Source organism: Portunus trituberculatus, chromosome 3 (assembly GCF_017591435.1).
Source record: "Portunus trituberculatus isolate SZX2019 chromosome 3, ASM1759143v1, whole genome shotgun sequence".
Classification (NCBI taxonomy): domain Eukaryota; kingdom Metazoa; phylum Arthropoda; class Malacostraca; order Decapoda; family Portunidae; genus Portunus; species Portunus trituberculatus.
The window spans coordinates 435178-444186 of record NC_059257.1 but is presented as its reverse complement, the minus strand read 5'-3'; the positions used below and the strand labels follow the sequence as shown (position 1 = coordinate 444186).

Below are 9009 nucleotides of genomic sequence, written 5' to 3'. Positions count from 1 at the left end.
AAACACAAACAAAATTAACAAAACACAAAACACGTCAAACTGTCTACAACGCCTGCCTACTACAACTACATTCACCCTCTCGCACCTTCCTCTCCTTCCCAACCTCCTCATTTCTACACCTCTAGTCAACTCAAGCCAGGGCGGTGAAGGAAGGCACTCACCACTCAGGGCTCGTCAGTACTTCCTTGCCATCGAAGCTGAATATTCTCGGTTTCTGCATGAAGCGACCGCCATCACCTGAGAATATCCCGCGCCAGGTGTTGAAGAGAACCTCCCCCTGTGCAGGTAAACAAAGGTACGCACAGGTAAGTGAAGTTAGAAGTGGTTATGGTAGTAAATACAGTGAAATTTAGGTAAATGAAGATGAGTGTAGGTAAATGTAGGTATGCACAGGTAAGGCAGGATGAAAATTAGGTAAAACAGAAGTACATATAGGTAGAAATAGGTAAAACAGTAAACACATGTAAAAAATAGGTAAATACAGGTATGTATAGGTAAAACACAGGTTAATATAGGTAAAACACAGGTATATATAGGTGAAATATAGGTAAAACGTAGGTAAAATAGGTAAATACAGGTAAATATAGGTAAATAAAGGCAAAACATAGGTAAATACAGGTGTAAATAGGTAAAACACAAGTGAATATAAGCAAATACACTCACCAACACCCAGACGTATCTTTCTTGTGAATAATAAATAATAAATGATAAGCAAAAGTGAAGTTAATACATAAGGCTCCTCCTCCTCCTCCTCCTCCTCCTCCTCCTCCTCCTCCTCCTCCTATTTCTTCTTCTCTTCTTCCACTTCATCATCCTCATTTTTACCAGAGAGAGAGAGAGAGAGAGAGAGAGAGAGAGAGAGAGAGAGAGAGAGAGAGAGAGAGAGATTAGAGATAGCCAATCACTACCACTCTACCTTAATATTGACGACAGGTAAGTTAGCGTCGTCTCTCCTAACAATAGAGTCAAGGTTCTGGATCCTGGAGGTGAGGAAAGCCCTAAAGGTTCCGCTCAGCCCCGCCCGCCGCGCCTCACGATAGCAGGTGTAGTCCACGCCCGTCACGCCCCTCATGTCTCCGGTGTACGGCTGGTTGAGGGCGGCCAGGCGTAGCTGTGGGCGTGTGGGAGTGATGAGTGTGGGAGGTATGAGGAATCTGTGGGCTTGTGGGCGTGAGTGTTTGAGGAATGAGGAATGTATGGGCGTGTGGGTGTGAGTGTGGGAGGAATGAGAAATGTATGGGCCTGTGGGCGTGAGTGTGGGAGGAATGTATGGGCGTGTGGGCGTGAGTGTGGAAGGAATGAGGAATGTATACGAGTTTTTCTATTCTATTTTATATTTTTTCTCTATATTTTTGTTGGGATAGGAATATGATAGGTTTACATTTAGGAATGGGAATATAATGTGTATGTCCAGGAATATACATAATAGGAACAGATGGGAATATGGTAGGAATGCATAGGAATAAAGTAGTAATGCATAGAAATATATAGAAATGCATAGGAATGAAGGACTGCAAATAGGAATACATTGGGGTATACAGGAATGCATACGGATTAATAGGAATGTTACACACACACACACACACACACACACACACACACACACACACACACACACACCTTTGTTAACTCTTCCTTTACGCAGCCAAACAAACAAACAGACAAACAATAAACAAGTAAATAACACTGAGATATCTGAGGCAATAACAATCTATATACACTAACTACCCCCGTTGTCCTACATACTTCACGCCACACAAACACGCACACACACGAACACTCATTACACACACTTATCCATCAACTACCACTCATCTCTGCACATCAGCCCAGTAGTGTGCTCGTTACACCAGGGAACGGTGCTAAGAACGGTAAATATTGATGAAACAAAATATAGGCGGTCTTCTCCACGATGCCTCAGGCCCCGGCAATCTACGCAAGCCTGCTGGTTACAATACTTTCGTTTCTCACTCTATTATTCGGTCTCTGTACGACGATTATTGTGTTTCTATAAATATTTCGTTGCCATTGAAGTGATTTCCGTGCCTCTGTTCGGTAAATATGTGGTGTTTTGTGCTGTGTTTGTGCTGTGATAGGGGCCAGCTGTGGGGCTCAAATTTATGCCTCGGCCATTAACCCCTTTTTCATTTCATGCTGTAACCGAATCCCTATCATTTCAAAGAATCGCTTACGCTCTATGAAGTGTGTAACACTGCCACTGAATCAAATATGTGGCTTTATATGGTGTTTAGTCCTGTTAAAGGTAGATATTTTATTTTTTGTTTTCTTTTATATACATTTGGTTTTGACGATATAGCTCCTTCTAGACTGTTCTGCAAGACAGCTCAGATTCTGTAAAGTGTGTTAGCATACTCGCAAATCAACATGGTTTGACTTTTCATTACTTTTAACGGTGACAGTGTTGATACGTTTTTGATTAATTGATTTAAATATATTCTATTATTAGTTATGCTAGAGATGCTTTGATATTGTGGATATTGGTTAAAATATTTATCAAGTCATAAAATATCAGACATTCGGCTGTGGCTTCATTTTTTCTATTTTTCTTTTTTGAAATGAGTTCCGTTACGAACGTAAAATCACCAACTGTCACCAGCCCAGGTGGACTTGAGTGAGAGGAGCTGGGAGGATGAAAGTCTAAGCGACGTGGATGAACTGAATGATAGATTTGTAGAAAATGTGAGGAATGCAGCAGTAAGCCAGATAGGGTATGCAAGAACAAGTTCCAGAAAGCATGCATGTAGGCCGTGGTGGAATAATGAGATCAGGGATGCTAGGAAGGAAAGAAACAGACTGAATAGGATGTGCAGACAGTTAAGAAAGAGGAGACATGAGAGTGAGGAAGCTGAAAGGGGAGTACCTGAATGCATGGGCAGCGTATGTGAGTCAGCAGCGAATGACGAAGCGAAAGATAATGAATGCTAAAGTTACAAGTGAGAGAAGTGTGATTCAGGCCCTTAGAGAGAAAGGTATGGAAGGTGGGCGAGAATGGTACAGATTCCTGAGGGGTGAGGGGGATGCCTGACAGTGAGAATGTGGAGAGCCTGAAGGTGAATGGGGCAGTGGTGACTGATAAGGAAGAGAAGGGCAATGAAAGAGTTTTGGGAAGAGATTGGAGGTGTAGGTGAGGTCTTTGATGTGGATGAAGGATGTGTGTCACTGGAGAGAAAGGATGCAGATGAGTTGAATGAAAGGATCAGCAGGGAGGAGGTGGAGAAATGTGTGAGGAAGCAGAAGAATGGGAAGGCAGCAGGGCCGGATGAGATACCGTATGAAATGTACAAAATGGAGAAGTAGTGATTGATAGGATGACTGAGTTGTTCAACCAGGTGTGGGAGGAGGAGAGAGTGCCGAGAATGTGGAATGAATGCAGGGTGACCTTGTTGCATAAGGGAGGATATAAGAGTAAGAATGAGTTGAGGAACTACAGGCCGATTGCGTTAGTTAACACACTAGGCAAAGTGTTCAGTGCGGTGTTGAACGAGAGATTGTGCAAATGGATTGAGAGAGTTGGAGTGTTAGGCGAAGAGCAAAATGGATTCCGAGTGGACAGGAGAGCAGAAGACAATCTGTTTGTGGTGAATGAATTGATTGAGAGAAAGAAAAGGGATTGTAGCAAACTATACTTAGGTTTCCTAGACATAGAGAAAGCATATGATAGTGTCAGATGCGCACATCATAAGTGAAATATGAAAAATATAAGAAACAAGAAATAAAGATATATGGAAGTATGCTAGTTCGCCAGTATGCGGTGTGTAGCCGTATCCAGCCATAAAAGAGATTAGGAAGGCCAGGAAGGTCAAAAGGAAACATTTAATGACCCAGGCCAGTTGACCCATGGCAGCCCGGGCAGATATATATCGCCCAGGTCATGTAAACATCCGGTGGTAGTGTTGTCGTCTTGGATGTTGTTCATACCACACGTGGAGTTCATTTGAGCTTGTACTTGATTGGTGAATGGTACATTCTGAGGGGCGTGTTGTGTGGGTCAAGACACGCCCCCATAAGTTCCTGAAGGGAAATTGTAGAGGTTTGGGGCAGAGAGAGAGGAGAGAGGAATCAGAGAGGACAACCGCGGCTCTAAGCGGGCCACCCTCGGCTGCATAGCTGAGGGCGGCGTTTTGTACTCATATATAACCAGTAAGTGGAGCTTATAAATTGCAATGCAGTCTTTTGAGATAAATTAGAATGGAGGAAGAAACATGATAGCAGGTTTAGGTATTATGTGGTATTAGTTTATATTGGTTTATGTGTTTGTACTTTGGTTCATAATGACGTCGTTATATACTTGCGTTTTCATCTATGAGTAAGGGAATTTGTATACGGCTACCTACGTATGTGCATGTGTGTTGCTCTGACGAATAAGTTACATAACATATTTACTAGTGTGTAATTGTGTACGAAGTTAACGTGGTTCCATGTATGGGTACCAAGAGAAAGAGATTACTTGTGGGAAGTCACTTGTGTGGAAATATCAATATTTGTCATTATATTTCGGTGGTGTTACGTTGTCATTTTTGTTGAACGGAGTCTGGTAATTATATGTGTATGGTAATATATTTGGTGGTACGTCATGTGGTTGCTTGCATTCATGTACCAAGTAAAGGTCATCCTTATATACGGGTAGCTGGGAAAAGGGGTAATATTGTACGTACTACGTATGAGATTTACGGATAAATAAAGCACCGTGTTCAGATGTTGTAATACGTTACGAAGATATAGTGGATGATGTTCGAAGTGAAATCCGTTTTGATGCGATGATATGTACGAGATTAATGTAATTCTTAAGGATGTTTGTAAGAGAAATTGTAATAATTGCAGTGGAGAAGGCAACAGAAAGAGTTGTGATTGTTACTTGTCGGCGCCGTATCGAACACCTTATGTATAGATATTATTTTTGTAAATTAAAGATAGAAAAAACCTTTGACTATTCATAGCCAGTAGCTAGACAATTTGTGCAACGTCGTGCAACAGCTCGGATCACGACAATAGGGTAAACAAAGAAATGCTAGGTAGGGTGTTAGAAAAGATTGGATTAAGTGCAGAGATAGTTAACATAGTGAGAAGTATGTATGTGGATACAAGAGCTAAGTATAAACTAGGGGATATAAAGACAGACTGGGTGAAGAGTGAAAGAGGAGTTAGGCAGGGTTGCATATTATCACCAACCCTCTTTTGCTTATATACAGAAGAATTGGCTGCTAGAACGAGGAGAATGAATGCAGGTGTATATGTGGGAAATGATAAGATAGGTGTGCTCTTGTATGCAGATGATGTTGTAGTCATGAGTGAATCGGAAGAAGAGCTACAGAGTATGTTTGATGTAGTAGATGGGTATGGAAGAGATTTTGGAGTGAGATTTAGTAGTGAAAAGAGTAAGGTAATGGTTGTGAATAGGTCAGAGGATGAGAGGAACCATGTGTGGAGATTAGGAGTGAATGAGGTGCAGCAGACAGATGAATATAAGTATCTGGGGATGTGGATGAGTCCGGATGGCTGTGTAAAGATTAAGAATGAGAAGATAAGTATGGCAAATCAGTGGGTAGGTCGTCTAGGAAGTGCAGCAAGGATGAGGGCGAGTAAATATGACGTGCTGCGAGAAGTTTGGAAGAGCGTGGCTGTTCCGAGCATCATGTATGGTATGGATGTGATTGCTTGGAATGAGAGTGAACTAGATAAGTTAGAAATAGGGCAGAATAGAGTTGCAAGAATGGCACTTAATACACCTAGATATGCAGCAGTAGAGGCCCTTAGGGGTGATATGGGTTGGAGCACTTTTAGAGAGATATGTGAAAGCGACCCTAAGGTATAAGGCTAGGTTAGAACGAATGAATGATGCAAGGATAGTGAGAAAAGTGTTTCTGTGGAATGTCAGGAGTAGCAAGTGGGGGAAGAGGTGTGTCAGGCTGGTAGCAAAGAGTGGGTTAGTAAGTAGTTGGGTTTTTCAACAGGTAGAAGGAAGACATTTAGAGAGACTGGAGTATGATTGTTAGAAATGGAGAAGGTAGAGAATGGGATGTAAGGAAGTGGAAGAGTGAGATAGACAGAGTAGTGAAAGGTGTGGGACTGGATGACTGGAGAAATAGGATGGAGCAAAAGAGTACATTGGTATGGTATAGAGAGAAAGAGGCCCCAATGTATGAAGAGTGGTATGAGGGAAGCCTGGGTGGTGATCTTCTCTTCCGAGCTAGGGCACAGTGCATGGATGTGAATGCAAGGAATTATAGATGGTCTGAGTCCCGCAGCAAAGTGTGCCAGATGTGTGACTTGGGAGAGGATGAGACAGTGGAACATGTGGTGCTGGAGTGTGTGAAGTATGCCAGAGACAGGTATGAGATGATGCAAGTGGTGCTGAGGGAGCTGGGGCATGACAGAGTGGAGATGACAGGAAGGGAATGGATGGAGTTGCTGCTGGGACTCTGTGGGGAGACGAATGAAAGGATGATTGAGGCTGTGAAAGATTTCCTGGAGAGAATGTGGCGTGCCAGATGCAGGAACTAGTGGTGTGAAAGATAGTGATTGCCCTCTTTGTTGTCTGGTGTTCTTTATGTTCCCTACAGGAGCTGCCGATACAAAGGCCTGACCCAGAAGAAATTCAGCGTCACCTGTACCATCAAGATCAGCCCGCCCACCAGCCAGCCCAGGGATGTGACGTCATCAGGTGGACGGTGCTGGCTCAGCTGCCGCCTGCCTGCTGTGTTTAGCTAATATTTGCCACACTCAGCACTGTTTTCCCGCCTCTGGTGTCACTAAATGGAGCCACATGACTATGCTTGGCTATCAGCTGTTCAGATACAACTGTCAGTGGCAGGTTTTGGTGTGATGAAGGCTTAAGGGAGGCGGAATGGTGGTGGTGGTGGTGGCGTCGGTCTCCAAACACACACACACACAAACTAGCGTCACTTGGCCGTCCACACGGAATCAACACAAGGAACAACACTATCAGAGACACTGTCTAATGCAACAACACATTGTGCAAACTCCACCAGCAGGACAAGTGGTGGCTGGGTGGCTCACTCACCAGTATTGTAGTGTTGATGGCAGTTCTCAGCAGCCCCAGGCTACAGCTGGCACTCTCAGCCAGACACCAAGCTTACACCAGCACTCACAGGCAGCCGCGGCTCGTGTCACCGTCCTGACCAGCGTAAATCCATGTTAAATAAGGCACCAGCAGCACACGGCTACTCTCCTAATACCGTCACTCCTTGTCTCAAACTGGGGCCTTGGCCGCCCGCCGGCCTTCCCCATCTCTCCCTCCTCCACTGCGCGCGCTGGCCGAGGCGGGACACAACACAACCACACTCCACTCGCTCCACTTCTAATACACGAATACAATATGAAATATGATCAAGTATAAGCATGTCAAACTAAATCATTTGCCAGTATCATCGTAACTCTATGTCAAAAGTAGAAGGAAAAAGAGAAGCGGTACAGAGAGGAGTATACCGCACAAACAAAAACACTCGTTAAACAGTGATGGAGGAGCAGGAAGAGGAGGAGGAGGAGAGAACATTCGAAGGTAGGAATGAGAGAGACAACTGGAAGAAATTCGGAGAAGAAATAGTAATTAGAAATCTCTCTCTCTCTCTCTCTCTCTCTCTCTCTCTCTGATTATGACAATGTCTGGAAGAATGGCAAGGCAGACATGGCGGTAAATGCGCTGCAGCTTACGGACACTAACTCTGCTACCTATAGATGTTCGGTCTCTCTCCACTAACTTTCTTCATATTCAGTGATTGTCTCATCACAAAAATGTAGACGAATGTATCAACGAATCTCGGCTCCCCTCCACCACCTATGACAACCACGCCTACACTCCCGACTGTCACATGTACGTACGTGTGTTGGCGGACAAACACGCCACGCCAAGCTTAAACACTTTCACTCACTCACACGTCAAACTGGAACACTGACCCTCACTCACTCACTCACACGCAAAGCTGGGACACTCGCTCACTCACTCACACGCCAAGCTGGAACACTCTCCCTTCCTCACTCACACACAAAGCTGGAACACTCACTCACTCACTCACACGCCAAGCTGGAACACTCTCTTCCTCACTCAGACGCAAAGCTGGAACACTCACTCACTCGCTCACTCACACGCTCTTAAAAACACCACCAAATCATTTCTATGGCCTTGGCAAAGAGTTGAGATGATTTTACAGTTCAGAGTGACAAGAATTCTATAAGATTAAGTGGAGAAACACTCTTAAAAACCCGGCAATCATTTCTGTGGCCTTAGCAAAAAGTTGAGGTATTTCTACAGTTAAGAGTGACAAGATTTCTATAAGACTAACAGGAGAAACACTATTAAAAACCCCACCAATAATCTCTGTGGCCCTTGAAAAAAGTCGTGGTGAGAGAGTAGTGTTTGTGAATATTGGCCAATATTGAGGTCCCATCTGTAAACAAACCCCTCACTGGAGACCCTGCCAGACTGATTGTCCTTACAGACACTCAACCACACACAATACTTCAGGCTGTTAACAATGTGAATGTGAACGGAATTCTTTTATGTAAGCAAAGGTGGCTGAGATTAATGGAAGGAGTTAAAAAAAAAAATAGAAGATAGAAAAAAAGAAAAAAGGCCCACTTAGAACGGCAGTCCCCGTGCAGATCCAAGAGTTAGCTAAAGGATAGAGATAACTGTCTTAAAACCTCCTTTTTAAATTGACTCTATTGCTTTTATAGTATTGCTGGTTATCATCATCACTATTGCTGTTGTGCTTGTGGTTATAGTGTTGTTAGATTAGATGATATTATGTATATGTGTGTATGTGTGTTGTGTTTTGTGTGTTGTGTTGTGTTTGTGTTGTGTTGTGTTTGTGTGTGTTGTGTTGTTGTTGTTTGTGTTGTGTTTTTGTGTTGTGTTTTGTGTTGTGTTGTGTTGTGTTGTGTTTATGTTTGTGTTGTGTTTGTTGTTATATTGTGTTTGTTTTGTATTTGTGTTGTGTTGTGTTATATTATATTATATTTATTTATTAT

At 43.3% G+C, this 9009-nt stretch overlaps 1 protein-coding gene across 1 annotated transcript; it reads right to left on the bottom strand.

The window, feature by feature from the left end:
* Nucleotides 1–23: 23 nt before the first annotated feature.
* Nucleotides 24–7230, bottom strand: LOC123508135 (collagen alpha-1(XV) chain-like). Its single transcript, XM_045261645.1, has 3 exons — nucleotides 7043–7230; nucleotides 917–1111; nucleotides 24–277 (listed from the first exon to the last, which is right to left on the bottom strand). Exons 2-3 carry the CDS (start codon nucleotides 1070–1072, stop codon nucleotides 158–160), a joined length of 276 nt encoding a protein of 91 aa, XP_045117580.1. The 5' UTR covers nucleotides 1073–1111; nucleotides 7043–7230; the 3' UTR covers nucleotides 24–157.
* Between the last annotated feature and the right edge of the window lie 1779 nt (nucleotides 7231–9009).

What these genes read in the sequence shown, in the direction of transcription:
- LOC123508135 (XM_045261645.1), bottom strand. Translation starts at nt 1,072, where the DNA reads ATGAGGGGCGTGACGGGCGTGGACTACACCTGCTATCGTGAGGCGCGG. An exon ending in TACCTGTCGTCAATATTAAG is followed by an intron (nt 278 to 916) that starts GTAGAGTGGTAG and finishes TTACCTGCACAG; the next exon opens with GGGGAGGTTCTCTTCAACAC.